A 22036-nucleotide genomic window follows, 5' to 3' on the forward strand; every position below is an offset into this window, starting at 1 on the left:
CTCAACACTACTGAACTACCATACCCATAAATGTGGTTTAATGGTAAATTTTATGGTTTTTTTTAAACCACACACACACACACACACACACACACACACAAATGAAGGCAAGGTAAATACATTTTCTGATAAACAAAATCAGAGAGGGTTTCTTACTATTAGACCCACACTAAAGGAAATGCTAAAGAAAGTTCTTCAGGCTGAAGGGAAATAATTCCAGATGGAAATCCAGAGCTACAAGAAGGAAAAAAGGGTATTAGAAAGGGTACATATGTAGGTAAATATAAAAGATTATTTAAAAAAATTTTGGAAAGTGATTACTTAAAACAAACATCATAAGGCACTGCAGGATTTATAACATATTAGGGCTAGACAGAAGTAAACAGAATTATACTGTTTAAGGTTCTTACATTGTAGGTGTAGTAGAAAAATCGTAATTTTAGGTTCACTGTGACAAATTAGGAGGGCATATTATAATCCCAAGAATAACCAAAAAAAAAAAAAACCTAAAAGAGCTAAAATGTCAATAGAGGAGATAAAATATAATACAAAAAAATTCTCGATCTAAAATAACACAGGGAGTTTCCCTGGTGGCACAGTGGTTAAGAATCCGCCTGCCAGTGCAGGGTACATGGGTTCGATCCCTGGTCCGGGAAGATCCCACATGCCACAGAGCAACTAAGCCCATGTGCCACAACTACTGAGCCTGTGCTCTAGAGCCCACGAGCCACAGCTACTGAGTCCGCATGCCACAACTACTGAAGCCCACGTGCCTAGAGCCCGTGCTCCGCAACAAAAGAAGCCACCAGAATGAGAAGCCCGTGTACCACGATGAAGAGTAGCCCCCGCTGGCCACAACTAGAGAAAGCAGGCGTGCAGCAACGAGGACTCAATGCAGCCAAAATAAATAAATAAATAAAATAAATTTATTAAAAAAATAAATAAGAAATAAAATAACGCAGGAAAGTAGTCTCAAAGGAACAAAGAACATATGAGATGAACAGAAAAGAAACAGCAACATAGAAGGCTTAAACTAAACCATATAAATAATGACATGAAATGTAAATGGATGAAACAATCCAAGTAAGAGTCAGATTTTCAGACTGGTTTTTACAAAAAAGACCTAACTGCATGTTTACAAGAGACATAGTTTAAATATAAAGTACAGAGAGCTGAAAGTAAATGAATAGAAAAGGCTGTGCTATGCAAATATTAGTCATAAGAAAGCTGGTGAGGCTATATTAATACAAGACAAAGGAGACTTCAAGATCAGGAGGATAAAGGAAAGCAAGAGGAATATTTTGTGAGGAAAGCAAGGGTCAATGCAGCAGGAAAACATTACAATCCTAAATTTATGTCTAATAACGTTCATATTCATATCTTCAACATGTGTGAAGCAAAATGTACTAACCAAAAGGAGGAACAGATATGCAATATAGTTGGCTATTTTAACAATCCTCTATCAATGATGGATAAAATAATAGGCGAAAACTGGAAATGATACAGATGAACTGAATAACATTTAACAACTTGACCTGATTGGTCTGTTAACTGCAGAATCTAAATTCTTTTCAAGGGTACATGGACTAGTCACCAACATAAATGATGTGCTAAGTGATAAATTAGGTCTTGATAAACTCAAAAGGATTAAAATCATACAGAGTATGTTTTTGGACCACAATGGGATTTAACTAGAAATCAATAATCCCCAAATTTCCAAATATTAGGAAATTAAGCAACATGCTTCTCAGTAACCATGGGTCAAAAAGAAATTACTAGGGTTCTTAGAAAATACTTTGAACAAAATCGTAATAAAACACAACATATCAAAGTCTGAGGATTACAGCTAAAGCAGAACCTAAAGGAAAAATTATAACTTTAAATATTTTTTAAAAAACTCAATGACCTAAGCTACCAAATCAAGAAGCTAGTAAAGAAAAGCAATTAAATTCAATTAAATAAGGAAATAATAAAGAGCAGAAATAAATGACAAAGAAAACAAAGAAACAATAGACAAAATCACAAAGCCAAAAGTTGCCTCATTGGAAATTTAATTAAAAGAGATGAATGCCTTACAAGATTTATCAAGGAAAACAGAGAGAAAACACATTCAGAGAAATATGAATAACTTTATATATGAAAAATTAGCATGCACTGTGAAAATTTTTTAAAAATCTGTGATTCAATTTCAACGATTAGAAATCCAGTTGGCAGTTGACACTGATCTGAGCATACCTTTCTTGTTCATCAATTACATACTCACCATCTTATTTAAAGATTGCTTCAGTTTTTTAATCTTCTTGATAGTAGAGACCCTAAGTTTGGTCTTAAAAGTCAATCTGAATCAATCATCCTCTCTCCTGTATATATATATATGTATGATCTTTCATAGATATAGGTTTGTTTTGTAGTAAAATGGTATACACTTGGCCCTTGAACAACATGAGGGTTAGGGGTACTGGTGAAAATCTGTGTATAATTTAGTGTCGGCCTTCAGTATCCACGTTTCCTCCGTATCCACGGTTCCTCATTTGTGGATTCAACTAACCACAGATGTTGTAGTACTGTAGTATTTACTATTGAAAAAATTCCAAATATATATGGACCTGTGCAATTCAAACCCATGTTGTTCAAGGGTCAACTGTATACATATATAGAGAGGATATATATAGAGTGCCAGACAATTTAAAACTCTGAGAGGACTTCCTATGCAGAAAACTCTATGACATAATTCAGAGCAGGTATACGTCCTTTGCCAACCCTTGGAGACATCTATATATCTATACCCATATCCCCCTACACACACACACACACACACACACACACACACACACACAAGATAAACTTTTTTTTTTTTTCATTTCTTGGTTCCAGGGAATACAAAATTGCTAATTCAATACCTGGCAGATGACCTACAGTGGTAGAGATAATCATTATACAGCATGTAGGTTTTAACACACTAGACTAGTTTAGCTCACAGATGACCACATATGCTCACTAATGCTCCTTGTAACACATATTGGCACATTGAAGGCTCCGAAAGTCCCACATTAAAAAAAAAAAAAAAAAGACAAAGGAGTATAATGGCTATTAGCTGAAAGAAAAACCGAATAGGCCTTGAAGGAGTTTCTCCCTTTCCTTTGGGAAGGAGTAAAATAAGAGTATTTTTGTTCCATTTGGTTTTATTTTAGGAATGAAAGACAGTTTCCTCTATGTTCTTCAAATGTATTCTACAAAACCAGGGCCCTGCTGAGGATACAGTGTAAAATACATTGACCATGTTTCTTGGACTCAGTGTTTTGCTAAGTCAAAGGGATGTGTCAGAACCATTTTTAGGATAATGCTTATGACATCTTAGAAGAAAATAATACATAAGTCTTGCCTGCCAAAATTCTAAGATTTATGAATACAAAGGATAAAATTGTTAACACCTACAGTATTTTGCAAAATCCTTCTGCAAATCCGTTCTGGCATTGATAAAAGCACGTCCTTTCTCTGTTCCAACGACAAACACGTCTGTTTCATACATTGCAATGCAGGCCACTTCTGCCTTGGACTTGGCCAGTTCTTTACACTGAAATGGAAAAAAAAGAATAAAATGTTATCTGCAAGGGCAGATCTGGATTTTTGTGGGGCCTGTGAGGTCTGCCTTAAGAAAAAAAGTACAAAATTAGGTACAAAACAAATATTTCTTTAGAATGAGAAAAACCACCAAGAAAAAACAAAACAAAACAAATTTTATCAAGCAAATACCATTAACATCATAAAACCGCGAGAAGAATATTTTTATTCAGCACCTGTGATGATGTTTGTAATTTATAATAAGAAATGTATATATTTGGTTATCTTCCACTGTTTCTGGCACAAAGCTCCTAAAACCCTTGGAATTTTCTAAGAGCGAGATAAAGGTGTCTTTTGCTTTGTTAATGAGGTGACTTTGGGACCAGCCTAAGGATGGGGGCTGGCTGCTGGGAAAACCAACCAGGTGATTAGAAGGTGGGAACTTTCAGTCCCACCCCCCCGACCTCTGGGGAGGGGAGGCGGACTGTAGATTGAATCAATGGCCAGTGGTTTAATCCATCATCCCTAGGTAATGAAGGAAAAGACAAAAGGATTGATGAACAAGTGGAGATTTAGGGAGAGTGGTGCACCTGGAGAGGGCATGGAAGCTCTGTTCCCCTTTCCCCACACCTTGCCTTGTGCATCTCTCCCATCTTTCTGTCCTTGAGTTATATAGATCCTTTTATAACAGTCTAGTAAATCAAATGCTTCTCTGAGTTCTGTGAGCAGCTCTAGCAAATTAATCGAACCCGAGGAGGGGCATGTGGGACCCTCCAATCTAGCGGGTTGGTCAGAAGCACAGGTGACGATGCGGGCTTGCCAATGGCATCTGAAGTTGGGGGAGGGGTAGGGAAGACAGTCTTGTAGGACTGAGCCCTTAACCTGTGGAATCTGACGCTCTCTCTAGGTAAATAGTGTCAGGATTGAGGTGAATGGTAGGACACCCAGCTGGTGTCTAAGAATTGCTTGTTAGTGTGGGGAAAACACCCATGTTGGAACTGAGTGCAGAATCTTGACCGCCTGACACCTGACACGCCTGTCTCATATGCCTTTTTCCCTACATCTTTGGCTGCAGACTCTTTGCCTCTTCCTGTGACAAAAATTTCATAATATCATTTTCTATGGAGAGAATAGAGATAATTTAATGTTTCCTCCAACGTGATTGATTACCTTTTTATTATTGATAAGGATAAATGAAACATGAAAATTCATACCACAGACACACTTGCTGTTCTTCGTGGTGCTACAGACAAGAATTCTGATAAATTCTACTTTATGTAGTTCCTTTCAACAATTTAAAAGAATGTTTGGTGTATTTATAACTGAATACGCTATGTTACTGAGTATCTTCCTGACCAGAGGGAACTTCTGTTTTGACAACGCATCGATGAAAAACAAATCCTCTGTTGACAATTACACCCATTTAATGACTGGAAGAATTTTCCACAGACTAGCTGCTGGCTCTGTACATTTAAAACCTTGTTTCCCCTCTACTACCCACATACTTTTGGAGTTGGGAACATGTTCACACCACAATATGACCTCGGGTCTTGTCCCTTGATGTCGAGTTACCGGAAGAGTTGACAGTCAACCATCGGATTATTCCTGGAAACCGTTCCTATACCAGGACATCTAGCAATAATTTACCCAGACACAGAAATAACATCAAGCCACGTAATACTTACCACTAAACTAAAACTAAATGTAATCTCCAACCCAGCTTCCCCTTCTTGAGACTCCCAAAATGCCCATCTCCACTCAAACATCACCTGACACAGTGGCTTATGGGGGGCAGAATAATGGCCCCTAAAGATGTCTACGTCCTAATCCCCAGAGCCTGTTATGTTACCTTACAGGCAAAAGGGACTTTGCAGATGTGATTACAGTTAGGATCTTGAGATGAGATTGTCTTTTTTTTTTTTTAATTAAAGGTTTTCAAAATTTAATTAATTTATTTATTTTTGGCTGCCTTGGGTCTTCGTTGCTGTGTGCAGGCTTCTCATTGCAGTGGCTTCTCTTGTTGCAGAACATGGGCTCTAGGCACGCAGGCTTCAGTAGTTGTGGCCCACGGGCTTAGTTGCTCTGCGGCATGTGGGATCTTCCTGGACCAGGGCTCGAACCCGTGTCCCCTGCATCGGCAGGTGCATTCTTAACCACTGCACCACCAGGGAAGCCCGAGATGAGATAATCTTGATTATCTGGGTGGGGCCACAGGGGTCCCCTAATGAAACCACAAGGATCCTAGTATAAAAAGAAGGAGGCAGAAGGGGATGACAAGGGAATCCAAGGGCACATTGGTGCCCTTGCTGGAAGGAACCACAGGTCAAGGAATTCCAGCCCGAGGAGCTGGGAAGGGCAAGGCACAGTTTCTCCCTGGGAGCCTCCAGAAGGAGCACAGCCTGTTGACACCTTGATTTTAGCTCTGTAAAACCCACTTTCTGCCTTCTGAACTCCAGAACCGTCGTCAGATAAATGTGTGGCGTTTAAAGCCTCTAAGTTTGTGTAATTTGTTATAGGAGCAAGAGGAAGTTAACACAGGGCTGTGACAGAAAGAGGAAGGCAGAACAGGAGACAGCAACCTTAACTGATGTGGTGAAAAGATCTCACTTCAGCAAATTTTACAAAAACATATGTGCATGTGTTGCTAGGATCCCCCAAGGCCATGGAAGTGGCCAGTGCAAGGCAGGTGCCCAGAAGCTTTTAAGTTCCATTAACTTCATGGCAAATCTATCTCTGTGTCAAATGAACCAAAAATTCAGCTCTTTATCTAAAGTATAGAATCTGGTGTTAGGTGAAGTTATCAATCTTTAGTCTTACTTAGGTCATCATTGGTAGAAAATATCTTTTTAAAAGCATTTTTTTCTCATTATGATATATGCTGTTACAAAAATTTTAGCAGATACAGAAAAGTACACAGAAAAAGAAATCACCTCTAATTCCATTACCTAAAATTACCCACTATTCACATTTTAAAATATGCACACACAATTTTTAAAAACAAAATTAGAAACATTCTACTGTATATAGGTTGGCATCCTGCTTTATTCACTTTTCATTATTTCTGAGCATTTATAATCCTGAAAAACATGATTTTTGAATGAATATATAATATTCTATCCTATGTATATGCCATAGGTTAACCATTACATTACTGAAGTTATTTTCCTGTTACAAATGACACTACAATAAACATCTGAGTTGTATGTCAATTATACCTCAAAAAAAAATTCCGAGGATGTAAACATTTCCGTACACGTTTATTTCCATGGGCTGGAATCATGTCAGTGGCACACCTGACTCAAAGGGTATAAATTCTTTTATACCATCGTGCCACCCTGACCCAGTGATCCAGGTGAGCCTCACCAGTGACGCGTTGGTGCCACGCACCCCTGATGCGATGTGATGAGAAGATGAGGCATCTCACCTCTCCGGTCTTCTTTCCAAAACTCCATAACCCTGGTCTAAACAGGAGGGCTACATCAGAGAAACCCAAACGGAAGGAGATTCGATAAAATACCTGACCGGAACTCTGCAGAACTGTCAAAGTCATCAAAAATAAGAGGAGGGCTTCCCTGGTGGTGCAGTAGTTGAGAGTCCGCCTGCCGATGCAGGGGACACGGGTTCGTGCCCCTGTCCGGGAGGATCCCGCATGCCGCGGAGCGGCTGGGCACGTGAGCCATGGCCGCTGAGCCTGCGCGTCCGGAGCCTGTGCTCCGCAACAGGAGAGACCACAACAGTGAGAGGCCCGCGTACCGCAAAAAAAAAAAAAAAAAAAAAAGAGATTGAGAAACTGTCGCAGATCAGCGGAGCCTAACGGGACAGGATGATTAAATGCCATGTGGGATCACAGGGTGGAGCCTGGAGCAGAAAAAGGACATCAGTGGAAAAGCTGATGAAATTCGAGTGAAGTCTGGAGTTGGTTAATAGTGATGTACGGTATTGGTCTATTAGTTTTGGCAAATGTACCATAGTTACATATAACGTACCACAGTTATGTAAGTTATGGGTGAGGAGTATGTGGGGGCTATCTGTATGATCTTTACAGCTTTTATTTATTTATGTTTTGGGCCAGGCCACGTGGCTTGTGGGATCTTATTTCCCCAACCAGGGATCGAACCCTGGCCCCCTGCAGTGAAAGCACAGAGTCCTAACCACTGGACCACCAGGGAAGTCTCCAGCTTTTCTGTAAATAGTAAAAGTATTCCTAAGTACGATAACATTTTATTAAAACACACACACACACACCTCGGTTTCTGAAAGCTTGAGGAAGGGGTGAGTGAGAATAACTGTTTAATGAGGGCAGAGTTTCAGTTTAAGAAGATGAAAAAGTTCTGGAGATGGGCAGTGGTGAGGGTCACACAACAGTGTGAATGTACTTAATACCACTGAACTGTACACTTAAAAATGGTGAAGATGGTAAATTTTACGTCATGTGTATATATATATATATATTATATATATATATTATATATATATACACATATCCTACCACACACACAAAACTTGATTTTCTCAAGAAAATGTCATAGCTCCCATCCAATCCATCGGTAAGTCCTAGCAACTCTACCTTCATCAGATCTTTGTGGTCCCATCGCTTCTTATCTCCGCCACTCCCACCCTAGTCCAGGCCACCAAAACCTCCCACATGAACCATGGCCTGCAAACTGGTCTCCCTGCTTCCACTCGTGTTCCACAGTCATCGACTGTTGACACAAACACCCCCCGCCACTGCCATCACTCCTTTGCTCAAAACCTTCCAATGCCTTCCCACTACCTGAGGGAAACAGTCCCAGTCTTGATATGATCTGGTCACTAGCTGCCTCTTTTTTTTTTGGCTGCACCGTGTGACATGCGGGAATCTTAGTTACCCCGACCAGGGACTGAGCCCGTGACCCCTGGCATTGGGAGCACAGCGTCTTAACCAGTGGACTGCCAGGGAAGTAGCAGCCTCTTGTACTTGACCTCTGACCACATCTTCTTTCCTCACTCTGCTCCAGTGTTACTGGACTTCTTGGTACTCCTTGAAAACACCAAACTTGTTCCTGCCAAGGGGCCTTTGCACAAGCTGTTCTTGGTGCTTTGAACACTCTGCCCCCAGATACTGGTCTGACTCACTTCCTCACTTCATCTAGGTCTTTGCATAAAGGGCAGCTGCCCAGAGAACTTCTCCCAGACCACCCCCCTTAACCATCTGTTCTCTCCCCTAAACCTCTGTTTTCTGACCCTTGTTTTATTAATTATTTAAAAAATATATTTATTTATTTACTTGGCTGTGCAGGTCTTAGTTGCGGCATGTGGGATCTTTAGTTGCGGCATGTGTGTGGGATCTAGTTCCCCGAGCAGGGATCGAACCCAGGCCCCCTGCATTGGGAGTACAGAGTCTTAGCCACTGGACCACAAGGGAAGTCCCCCTGACCCTCATTTTAAAATAATATTATATTTACTGATACACACACACAGACTTTGTTTAAGTAGAACATGAAATCTATGTGAGGGGGACCTTATCTGTCTTCTCAAGTCTTCTGGCCCCAGCACCTAGAAGACCTTGACATATAGGAGCTGCTTCATGAATATTTATCAAAAGAAGGAATGTGGTCAGTTCTGGGGTAAGATATTTCTAGTTCTCTTCAAATAGGTCTGATGCTTTTAAAAAAATTCATTCCAGGGTTGTTGTTTTTTTTTTAACATTTTTATTTACCCTCAGATAATCTAGGATAATCTCCCATCTCAAGATCCTTAGCTTAGTCACATCTGTAAACTTTCTTTTGCCAAATAAGGTAACGTTCACAGGCTCTGGGGATGAGGACAGGACATCTTTGGGGGCCGTTATTCAGTTTACCCTAAGTTGCTTTAAAATTTTCTCTTTATAGTTGGTTTTCTACAGTTTAAATATGATGGGTCTAGGTATGCGTGTGTGTATGTGAGTGAGTTACCTGTGTGTTTGGTATTTTGCCAATGGACCCAATAGTGTTCTTTATAGAAAACGTAAATCTCTCTCTAGATTTTTTTCTGGTCCAGGATCCAGTCCAGGGTCGCACTTTGTATTGGCTGTCCTGTCTCTCCAGTCTCCTTCCATCTGGAACAGACAGATCTCCATCTTTGTCTTTCGTGAGACTGACATTCATGGAAGTGCAGCCCAGTTACTCTGTAGGATGTCCGTAAATGTGGGTTTGTCCTACGCTTCCTCCTTGGAGGCAGGAATGCCAGGACGCGGCACTGCCCCTCCTCAGTTCCTCCCACCAGGCAGCTCGGGAGGTCCCTCCGTCCCATTACTGCTGATGTTCCCCTTGGTCACTTGATTAAGGGGGTGGCTGTCAGGTTTCTCTACTTTTATAAAGTTACTGATGTTCCGTTTTTTAATCAATATGTTGTGATCAGATGCTTTGAGGTTACGTAAATCTCCCCTCAAATTTTCACCCACAAGGTAAGTTTTACACTTTGGATGTAAATAGATGCATATCGATGGATTATTAATTTTTTAAAAAATTTATTTTATTTATTTATTTTTGGCTGCGTTGGGTCTTCGTTGCGGTGAGCGGGGGCTACTCTTCACTGTGGTGTGCGGGCTTCTCATTGTTGTGGCTTCTCTTGTTGCGGAGCATGGGCTCTAGGCGCACGGGCTTCAGTAGTTGTGGCACGCGGGCTCAGTAGCTGTGGCGCACGGGCTTAGTTGCTCCGTGGCGTGTGGGATCCTCCTGCACCAGGGCTTGAACCCATGTCCCCTGCATTGGCAGGTGGATTCTCAACCACTGCACCACCAGGGAAGCCCCTGGATTATTAATTTACCTTTGACTTTAAACAAAAAGTATTCTCAAACAAGGTAACGGAGGGGCCTTCATTAAATTTTCAGATCTAGAGAGATTACATTTATACAATTCCATCCATAATGTAAGAAAAAAATTTCTTAATTATCTGACAAGCCCATCATCCCCTATAAAAAAGGATATGTGCACACAGATAGGATGTAACACTGAAGCTGAACATCAAAAGTGTCGGTGAAGTGCTCCACCGTTCTGCTCGGCAGGGATCCAACCACGTGACATTTTATAGAACTGCGAAGCCATCTCACCATGGACTCAAGGGCAGACACGAGGAACGTCACCACCATCCTGCTCTCCGAGGACTCCTCATTTGTGATGGGCAGGGTGGACATTGCTACTTGGGCCATGATCCCTAGGAAAGAGAAGTATTAGGAAAGTGAGTGGTAGAAATTCAGTGTCCTGCTCGACATGTTTAGAGCTGTGAGGGTCCTCACAGGTGACCTAGTTCAACCCTTCCTTTAAAGGTGAAGAAACCGACACTTAAAGGTGAAGAAACCGACAAAGGTGAAGAAACCGAGACAGTAAGTGCTTTGCCTAAGATCTCTGTAGAGCAATGCTAACTTTCCATAGTGTATTTTCCACTAAACCTAGATATCACCTTCTCATAAAATAAATTCAGGTATGCTAGAGAGGCATGTTAACTATTTCCCAGACGAGGAGGAAGGAAGGTAAGGAAGGTCCTTTACTGATCCCGTGTTGTGTTGTCAGATTTCAGCACGACCATGTCGGGCACCACATTCTGGTCCACATACACAGGAAAAGGAGAGAAGTGGCTTTGTGGCATTACAGATGGGAAGAGAAGATCCCTTCCTTCCTTTTCCTGCTAGGACTTCTCCATGAAAGCTCATTCTAATTTTCCCCAGACTCTAAATCAAGTGAGCATTAAAAAGTTTCTTTGCAAAATTTCTTTAACATCATAAAAAGAGTTCTTTGAACTAGAGCATACAATGTAAGCACTTGTCATCGTGTCCTGCCCCTGCAATATCTGGCTTAATTATGTTTGTAAGCAAAAGATAAACAGATCAACATAAATATGTATGTGGGAGGAAGCCTAAAGATCTACGGGGGTGAAGTACGGTGGTCCTATAAGGCTATTCAGAAATATTCGCAAACGTTTCTTTCAGAGCCTGTGGTTCAATTCCTTGCCCACTTGAAGGTATGTGGCTGCGTGCCCTGCCTTGGCCGAGGATGTCAGGGAAATGACGTCACTTCCACGCAGAGGTTCCTGCCACACTCCTTGCTCTGCAATGGATCTGCCACGTTCCATATGGTTGGGTTCCAGATTGGGGAAACTGTGGATCAGACCCACAGCCAATCACAAGAGACCTCTAGGGCAAGCAAGGAATAAATTCTTGCTCCTTGAACGCACCAAAATCTGGTGGTGTTTTTAACCATCGCCTACCCTAGCCAATCTGGAGGGATATAGCAGGCTGAAAAGGAATTCTAAAAATATAACTACTCATCTATCTAGATCTTCTGAAGACACTTGAGGATCCTTGAGGATCTCTTAAGTTAGAGCTGAGGTCTTCCTGAGAAAGAAAGAACGTAGACTAGCATGTACAGAGCCATTAGGATGCAAATTGTTTGACTTAAAATTTTTTTATAATTTTCCCTATTATAAAATAGAACATGAGAGTGTGACATCATACCAGGAACATAAATTAACAGGCAAGACCTGGGCATGAACAGGTGAGGAAATATACTTCAATTTGAGGACTTTATTTTATTTATTTATTTTTAAAAATATTTATTTACTTAGGCACGCTGCGAGGCTTGCAGGATCTTAGTTCCCCGACCAGGGATCGAACCCCTGCCCCCTGCAGTGGAAGCGCGGAGTCCTAACCACTGGACTGCCAGGGCAGTCCCAATTTGAAGCTTTTAAATAATTATCTTAATATCAAGACTTTGACACTCCTTGACACTTGTTATCACACCCATATTTGAGAACAGATAGAAGTCTGTGAATGTTGTTTGTCATAACAAGGACTCTATTCCCACAGAGCTGGAGTCAGAAAAAGCAGCAAAAGCAGCACCACGAAGGACACGTGTTAAGTCTTAGAAACTCTTTCCTCTAGCATCTCGATTCCATGATCATCACTTAGTACAGCAGGCCGAAGAAATGGGTATCACAAAGCATGAAACAGCAAAGGCACGCTATTTTTGCCACTTACCAGACTATGCACTTAGATTATGCCCTATCCTGATTCTTTGGGAGCGCAGAATATTTTCATTCATAATTCTTATTTTCCCTTTATTATCCCAGACAGAGAAAAAGGAGCAGATGTATTCTCAGGTTACAAACATGTTGATTTGTCCATGAAAAGCTAGACGCTGGGCAACTTCCTGCCTACTGCTGTCTCCACTTCTCACCTTCAATGGCTGTAGATCTGTTATGTCAATCACATTCAGTGTGTGTTAAGAAATGGGAGGGACACCATACCAACAGCCCGTGGGGATGCCACAGGCGAGGAGAGGTCCTATTCATTACCAGAACTTTTCAAGAGCATTTTAGTACTTTTTGATGGTAAGAACGCTGGAGGGGACTGAGTCCCCTCAGGCTTGATGGGGAAGGATGCATTTCATTTGGGGCTTTCTGCTCTCTAGAAACGGCTGTATCTGGATTACAACAGAAATTCACTGAACTGTTCTTTGCCTGTCCCAAGAGGTCATTTCCCTGAATAGTCCTTTTTTTAAAAAAAAAAATTTATTTGGCTGTGCCAGGTCTTAGTTGCGGCACACGGGATCTTTGTTGCCACGTGCAGGATCTCTTTTTAGTTGCAGCATGCAGAATCTTCAGTGGTGGCATGTGGGATCTAGTTCCCCGACCAGGGATCGAACCCAGGCCCCCTGCATTGGGAGCGCAGAGTCTTAGACACTGGATCACCAGCAAAGTCCTCCCTGGATAGTCCTTAGTCAACGCTGTTCATGGAACATTCCCTGCACCCCTAACCCGGTGGCTGCATCCTCTCCTGCTCCCTTTGCCAGAAAGAAACTGCTATCACACAGTGGCATTAACAGTGAACACCAGAGGACACACCAAGTTAGGCTGGTGACGCAAGCTTACAGGGCATGAGGCATGATGGGCTGGTCCTCACAGAAGCAGGGGCCAGGAAAGCCAGGTTGTGGGTTCCCCAGACCACCAACCTGTTCCGGGACCCCAGTGGGCAGCGGCCCTCAGGTTCCTCCTCTATGACTAAATCAATCACTTACTATGAAGGTTCCTTTCACCTCTGAACTTCTATGGGCCCCCTCGTTTTAAAATCAAGGGAACCACATATTACATGAGTCTATGCATATGAAATGTCCAGAATAGGGACATCTATAGAGACAGAAAGTAGATTAGTGGTTGCTTAGGGCTGGGAGGTGGGGTAGCTAAAGGGTACAGGGTTTCTATTCAGGGTGATGAAAATGTTCTAACTTTGACTGTGGTGATGACTGCCCAACTCCATGCATATATTAAAAAAAAACCCACTGAATTGGGGGTTTCCCTGGTGGCACAGTGGTTAAGAATCCGCCTGCCAATGCAGGAGACATGGGTTTGAGCCCTGGGCCGGGAAGATCCCACATGCCGCGGAGCAGCTAAGCCCACACACCACAACTACTGAGCCTGTGCTCTAGAGCCTGCAAGCCGCAACTACTGAGCCCACGTGCCACAACTACTGAAGCCCTCGCACGTAGAGCCCATGCTCTGCAAAAAGAGAAGCCACGGCAATGAGAAGCCCGCGCACCGCAACGAAGAGTAGCCCCCGCTCACCGCAACTAGAGAAAGCCCGCGCGCAGCAACAATGACCCAACTCAGCCAAAAATAAATAAATAAATTTATAAAAAAAAAAGAATTCTGATTAAATTACTTCATATTAAAAGGTCCAACTTGAAATAATTTTTATTTATGCAAAATATTGGCAAAGCTAGAGTTTCACTCCAATTTCTTTTCTTTATCTTTACGTGTCAGCTGCATTACTTGTTGAAATATTAAAATAATTTTCCCATTGGAAGTTACAGAAATCTCACAAAGATTTTTAAATAAGCTTTCAAATATAGTGAACATGTGTTCAATTTTTATCTAAAATAAAGAAAATATTTGTTTTAAAAAAGGACTCACGTGGGTAAATTTGCACTGTTCTAAAGATAAACCTGGAACCAAGCTCTTTAATACCTTACTGTTTTTTAAAACTGTGATGAAGAAATATATTCTTGACCATTATCTTTCAGAGTTAACTAATTCAAACACTGTTAAAAAAAAAAAAGACTATGTCTCATTCAGCGGAGTCGAGTCTTACAATGGAAGTAGGTATACCAAAAGGCAAATTCAAGCGTGGTCAACATTATCCGAGGAAGCAGTACATATCTTTCCCAGAGAGAACATTTTTCTTCCACGATTTCTTTCATTGTTTAGGGGACAGGCTTTTCTAGCTCTTAATCAGCAGATGCAACTTTGCCGACACCACACATTTTTTCAGGTAAGTGCTTCTGAAATCTGTCAACCACCCCCAGCGGGCTCTGCGTTGTCTATCACACGTCCATCCCCTCTTTGGTGGTGGTTTCCCTTTTTTCTTAGAGCTTTGCCATCTATAGATATGTCTTTAGATTTCACGTCGTCTAGCCGTAACTTTAATACTTTGCAGTCTCTCTAAAGCCTATCACATACTTGGCTGGTCACTTAGCAGCTACTGGAACCCTCAAAGCCACAGTATGGTGACTCTCATGTTGATGACATGAATAGTGGATTCATCGTGACCGCTCTGTGACCTCTTGCTAAATCCTGCAGAGCCAGTTTTCCCTGCAGTGTTGACATGGGTCATTGTTTCTTCCATTAATCATCCAGTGATGTAGTGTAGGGGCCATGATGTATGAAAAATACGCATTTTTAAACAGTAGAACCAGACACACTGTTGTGAGATGCTCACACTGAGAGCCACCAGAGATCTGAGCCCACTTAAGGGACTGGCATATTCCAGGCTCTTATGCTTGCACCTAATCTGTAATTACACCACAGTAATCTCTGAGAGGACTGTGATGCCAAAACTTTAACAGAGAATAAAATAACAGGCAGAATGAAACTAGGTGGAACTCAAAAAAGCTATTATCGGTTGGTGTCAACTGTGCTACCAGCAATAATTTTAAAAACGTATGTTTCATAATTATTGCTTTGTTTGCACCCTTTACTTAACAGCAAATGGAGGCAGGAACTTTGTCTTTTACATTTTATGATTTAGAACACACCATGTGTCAATACCACATCCAAACTAATGAACCATGGTTATAAACTAATCACGTGGTTTCCCACCTTGAGGACATTTCCCTGAGAAACAAAATCATTGCATTCTAATAGTTAAAAATCCTTGACAATGAGAGCTTGTACCAGAGTTCAACCCCCCAAAGCCTATATGGTGATTAACTTCTCTACTGAAATATAAAGCACCAGCTTTGTTCATTTAGATCACAGATTTTATATAGTGCTTAACTTTTTGCTTTTTTAAAACTGGAGATGTAAACTGAAACAACTCTCAAATCTCACAGTTTTCCCAATTAACTTTGAGGACTTTCTCTCCTTTTCAATGTTATATTTTACTAATGAAAAGCAAACATCAAAACCAGACTACCACCTATTTTTATAAATAAAGTTTTATTGGGACATAAGCCACACTCAGTGGCTTGCATCTTGTCCATTGACTGCTTTCCTGCAAAGGCAGGGTTGCATGTGACAGAGACCACATGTCCTCAGAGCTGGAAATATTTATTATCTGACCCTTTACAAAAAAAATTTGCCCATCCCTGTTCTAGAATTCATTTCCACCACTTAAATTTTGGAATGTCATCCACTCCATTTATCAAACCTCTGAAATCTTGAAATAGACACCTGCTTTATTTTTTAAACTGTTTCTAAATTTACCTTTTCAAAGGTTTATTTTTCAGGTCCCTGAGGCCTTGATTTTAATTAGCAAGTTCCCAAGGTGCCACCTTCTCCCTGACTCAGCCCAGGCCTACAGTAAGTGGAAACTACAAATGCAGGTGTACCTATTCAACATTCAACAGAAATGTATTGAAGTGGTCAAGGGGTACAAACCCCCAGTTATAAAATAAACTAGTCCTGGGGCATGGTGACTATAGTTAACAATACTGTACTGTATATTTGAAAGTTGCTTAGAGAGTAGATCTTACCACAAGAAAAAAAAATTGTAATTATGTGATGTGATGGATGTTGACTAAACTTATTGTGGTAGTCATTTCACAATACATACATATGTCAAATCACTATGCTGTACTCCTAAAACTAATACAGTGTTATATGTCAATTATATCTCAAGCTGGGAAAAAATATCCTAAAAAAAGAATAATAACAAATTCAAGACAACCAAGGACTCTTCTGGAATGACCAAGGAGTATGGAAAAGAACTAGACATAATATGTATTTTCAATGTCAAAAAATGAAAAAAAAAAGTCAAAATTAAATGCTTGGGAATTCCCTGGGGGTCCAGTGGTTAGGACTCCACGGGTTCGGAACTAAGATTCCACAAGCCGTGCAGCGCGGCCAAATTAAATGAAAAAAAAAAAAAAAAAAGCTTAACAAATAATCAAGAACTTTAGCTTAGCCAAACAAATGTTTAAAATTTTAAAAAATGTAATGAGCACGTGCTATATGAAAATATACACTGCTGGCAGGAAAGACAAGGGGGAAACAAAGTGATTTTTATGTGAATAAAATCCACGTCCTGCGGTCTCGAGTTAGACAAACACTGCATAGATACAGAATAGCAGGTAATGAAGGCAAAATGAAAGCCAGAACCCCCCGAAATGGTTCTGAGTCAACAACCTGGGGGATGAGACTGAAAGCATGTTAGCAAGTTCTGCTTGCGAAGAGATCTTCCAGGCAGCAGGTGTGGGCAAAGACCCAGAGCTGTGGGGCACTAAACAACAGGAAGGCAGAAAGAAAGTTGACCCGCTCCAAATGCATTATCACCTGCAGTAGCCTGGCGCCAAGCCCTGTGTCCACTGAAGGCAAGGTGGCCGGTCACACAGATCAAGCCTTCCTCTCCAGGTGGAAGAAAAGAAGAGACAAGGCTGCTCAACTCTTCGACTGCAGCTATGAGCAATATCCAATTTGCCAATTTCCAATCCCGTATTTAGACATCTGCTTACTTCAAATTACCAGCAGGAAACTAAACGGTGGCATTTTTGGCTCAGCCATTCCATTCCTTGGTATGTACCCAAGAGTTGAAAACAAATGTCCACACAAAAACTTGAACACTGATGTTCAACAGCAGTATTCATAATGGCCCCAAAGTGGAAATAATCCAAAAACATTCGTCAATTGATGGAAGATGAAAATGTGGTATATCCATACAATGAATTATTATTCAGCCATAAGAAGGAATGAAAGAAGCCAGACCCAAAACACTCCCTTTGATGATTCTATCCTTAGGAAATACCTGGAATAGGCAGACACACAGGGATACAAAGCACATTGGCGGTGTCCAGGGTGGGGATGGGAAAGGGGAATGACTGCCTAATGAATATGGGGTTTCTTTGGGGGTGATGAAAACGTTCTAGAATTACTGGTGATGGTTGCACAGCTCTGTGAATAAACAAAAACCACTGAATTATACACTTTTAAAGGTGAATTTCATGGCGTTATGTCAATAAAGCTGTTATTAAACAGCAAAGCTTGGGTTCGAAGCACGGGGAATATAGCCCTACAAACCTTTTTTCTCCTTTATCTCTAAATCATAATCGTGAGGGACTGTAGTCTAGGACCAGAGCCGCCTTCTGACCTCTAGGTTGGTTTTCTGCCAACAAACCGGCCACTGGTGGCCGCCCCAGTGACCACACCCACGACAAACCCCACACCGCGCGCCACTCGGCAACGTGAGCGACGTGAGGGGCGGTGTCGGGACACCGCCGTGGAGCCGGGCGCAGTTACCAGGCAACAGCGTCTGACCCGCCCCCCCCACTAACCAATCAAGCGCGTCCGCACGCAGCGCGGTATCCCCACGTACGCCAGCTGGAGCGTGACCTCACGTACATCGGGCCTTAGAGAGCCCAGAGTCTGCAGCACCCACCCCCACCGCCTCCGCTCAGCCAATCAGAAGGAAGAGGTATGCGCGTTCCATGCGTGCTACCGTTGCCCCCGCGCCAGGGCTTCCCCGCCCCACCCCCACTCCTCGGGCCTTGCTCGCGGGGCGCCGGTTCGGGGGCCGGTCGGGCTGGCTGCGAAGGGGCTGCTTGCAGCCCGCGCGCCTGGGCGGGCGGTCTCCCCAGGCCTCCCCTCCGTCAGGCCCGCGGGACGAGAAAGTTCCAAGCAAAGCACCCGCTCTTAATGGCGGCTGCGGCGGGGGCGGGGTACGCACCTGAGGTCCCCGCCGGCGGGCAGCGCCCGGCCGGCCGCGGGGTCCGAGGGCTGAGCCACCTGGGAGTGGCCCGGGGGCCGAGGGCGGCGGCCGCAACCGCGAAGAGGCGAGGGCGCGGCGTGTGGGCGGCGGCCGAAGCCCTGCTCTCCACTATCCCTTCTTTTTCTCTTTCTTTTCCTTTTTTTTTTTTTTTTTTGGCTTCCTGGAAGGCAGCCTAGACTCGTGTGTCCGCAGCGCCCCAAGTGGGAGTTGCCGTTTCCGGTGCCGTGGAATAGTTCAGCTTCACAGTGAGCTTGTTTGGAAGTCCCTTAGTCTCGCTCTGTTCAAGGCCAGAAGTGCTCGTCCATCTTCAGTCTTAGATGAGTGGCTGCATGTGTCTGGTCTCGCCCCTGACACCGCCCCCGAACGTGGACTACTTTCTTGCTGTTATTTGATAGTTTCGTATGATTGCAGTTTGTACGTTTAAAGCGGTGAGGTCACAACTCCAGTGACCGGTGAATCCGCCTTAAAGCCAACCAGTTGTTATAATACTGTAACAACGTGTCCTCACCTTTTGATGGGGGTCAGTGACATAACCAACCCAACCATGAGCTGTCCATCAGATGGTGATGGCACTCCGGCAAGTAGTCGAATGTTACTATAGTGTTGTTTAAGCAAAGTTACATATTTTATATATGCCAAAAGGAGAATAGAAACCTTTTACCCATTGCTCCGATTTAACATAGCTGCCTTGTTTCTCGTTTTAAAGGAATATTCAGACGCAGTTGAAGGCAGCGTTCTCATTCTTGTTCTAATACACATTTTCTTTTGCAAAAAGACAAGTGTCACGATTCGCTGACATTTTTTTCTGTAAGTGGCTCACAAAGATATGCTTCCTAGCAGAAGCTGCTAAAAAAGATGTTATTTCAAGGTAAAGATAACCATCCAGCAGTTAGTTGAGATGGTACCTGCTTTTTTTGACATCATTTTTAAAAGAGATGTTTGAAAATATTTCCATTATGTTATAGTTGATTCTTTCTGTTCGGAAGAGTTATGGTCTATAAATTCTTAGCAAACACTGAGCAAAACTGAATACTGCTCCTAGGAGAAATACAGGATTAGGTTTCTGCCAGCCTCTTCACATTTTGGTAAAACTATCAATACATAACCTTGTTTTATGTGTGTGTCTGTTTAAAGACACCTTATTTAATGTATATTGTTGATTCATTAGTTGAACTCATGGCCAACAGCTCTATAACTCTTGTGTGAAGGAAGCTTAGCTAACACAGTATTTTCTACGTAAGGCACATCGCTCCCTTGTGCTTGGGAATACTAGACAATGCTATGTTTGAGGACCATTTTAAACAGCAAAATCATCAAAAAAAAAAAAAGAAAAAAAAGAAAACCCACAAAATGTGGAAAGTGTAGCATTAAATAGACCAGGAAAAGGACACTTGTTTACAGTGGGAGAGCTGGTGTCACCTTGTTCTACCTCAGCTGGGAACGTTCACGGCAGGCAAAACAACTTTTTTTGCCACTGTACTGTGTCTGCTAATAAGCAGGGAAAGCAGGGTGAGTATTGCTTTTAAATTTACCTATAAATTGTAGGTGAATTCACAAGTATGGAGTTAGTGAATAATAAGGATTGATTGAATTTTGTTGCCCAAAACAATGGGAGTACAAAACTGTCATACTTGAAAACTTAACTTGGAAACAATTTTCTAATCTGCTTTAAAATCTTCTATATGGGGTTTCCGTGGTGGCGCAGTAGTTGAGAGTCTGCCTGCCGATGCAGGGGACACGGGTTCGTGCCCCGGTCCGGGAAGATCCCACATGCCGCGGAGCGGCTGGGCCCGTGAGCCATGGCCGCTGAGCCTGCGCGTCCGGAACCTGTGCTCCGCAACGGGAGAGGCCACAACAGTGAGAGGCCCGCGTAACAACAACAACAACAAAAGTTGTCCAGTAACTCTCCACCTCAGAGTTAAGGGTAAATGTCCAGACTTAGGCTTCTGGCCAAGGTAAAGTAACAAGGATTGGATTTTCCTGTTGCCTGAAATGACTCAAAAATAAACGAGCAAAATACATGATAATGAGGGAAGATTATGAGCAGGTTTTTGGCACTAAATTTGCCAATTTAAGAGAAATGGACAAATTCTTTGAAAGACACAAATTACCAAAGCTTCCTCAAGGGAAATAGATAATTTGAATAGCCCTATATCTATAAAAGAATTGGAAATTTAGTTAAAAATCTTCCCATAAAGAAAATTTCAGGCCCAGATGGCCTCACTGGTAATTTCTACTGAACATTTAAGGTAAAAATAAATTTACGCAAACTCTTCCCAAAACTTGAAGAGAAGGAGATACATTCTAACTCATTCTATGGGGACAGCATTGCCATGATACCAAAACCACACAAAGACATCACAAGAAGAGAAAGGCACAGGCCAATATCCCTCATGAACACAGATGTAAACATTCTCAATGAACTGTTTTTTCAAGATAAAAGGAATATATGTGAACACAAAGACTTGTACACAAATGTTCTTAACAGTTGTATTCATAATATCTGAATGCAGGGAAAAGGCCAAATGTCAATCAACAGGTGAATCAATAAACAAATTGTGGTACGTCCATATAATGGAATGGTACTCAGCAGTAAAAAAAGAACGAATTACGGGTACGTGGAATCTCCAAATTCATCATGCTTAGTCAATGAAGACACACATCAGAGCCCATATTTTATTATTGTTCATATATATAATTCTAGAAAGGACAAACTATTTTATAGTGGCAAAAACCATGTCAATTTCCTAGTACCGGGGTGGAGAAAGGGGTGGACTGCAAAGGACATGAGGATGATTTTGGTGGGGAAGGAATTATGCTGTATCTCAATTGTGGTGGTGCTCACACAGCTGAATACGTTTTTCAAAAATTTTCAAACTATAGTTTGGATGAATGCAATTTATTTTACATAAATTATACCCCCATATTGCTTAAAAAGCCAGCCCTCACATTCCTGTTTCATGAAAAATAATTTAAAATTATTTTAAATTAAACATACGTAGTCACATTGTTTTTGCAAAAATCATCTTACCTGCTGGTATTTTCCTACCACTACTATTTTTAATGAGAGCAAAGAGTTTAAAAAACACAATAAGATGTTTGTTTAAAAATTATTGTTTATTTAATCTTTATCTCATTATTTAAATAATTTCTTTGTATATTTCATAAAGTACATATTAGTATAATAATATGTGCAAATGATTTATATATATTTTTTCATGCTCACAAATTTTACCCATAGAGATACATAATCAAAATAATTTG

The 22036-nt window shown here is 41.8% G+C and overlaps 1 protein-coding gene across 3 annotated transcripts in view; it reads right to left on the minus strand.

The window, feature by feature from the left end:
* LOC137206822 (general transcription factor II-I repeat domain-containing protein 2) overlaps window positions 1-19220 on the minus strand; it is a 53756-nt gene extending 34536 nt beyond the window's left edge. For 2 of the 3 annotated variants that reach the window (XM_067705951.1, XM_067705950.1), the window contains exons 1-3: window positions 18731-19220; window positions 10631-10734; window positions 3436-3574 (exon numbers count right to left, since the gene is read on the minus strand). In XM_067705951.1, the coding sequence (XP_067562052.1) occupies window positions 3436-3574; window positions 10631-10729 (238 nt within the window). In that variant the 5' untranslated portion in view covers window positions 10730-10734; window positions 18731-19220. The remainder of the gene's footprint in view (window positions 1-3435; window positions 3575-10630; window positions 10735-18730) is intronic. The other variant, XM_067705949.1, reaches the window with a different exon arrangement.
* Window positions 19221-22036: the final 2816 nt, after the last annotated feature.

This window comes from Pseudorca crassidens, chromosome 15 (genome assembly GCF_039906515.1).
Source record: "Pseudorca crassidens isolate mPseCra1 chromosome 15, mPseCra1.hap1, whole genome shotgun sequence".
NCBI lineage: Eukaryota > Metazoa > Chordata > Mammalia > Artiodactyla > Delphinidae > Pseudorca > Pseudorca crassidens.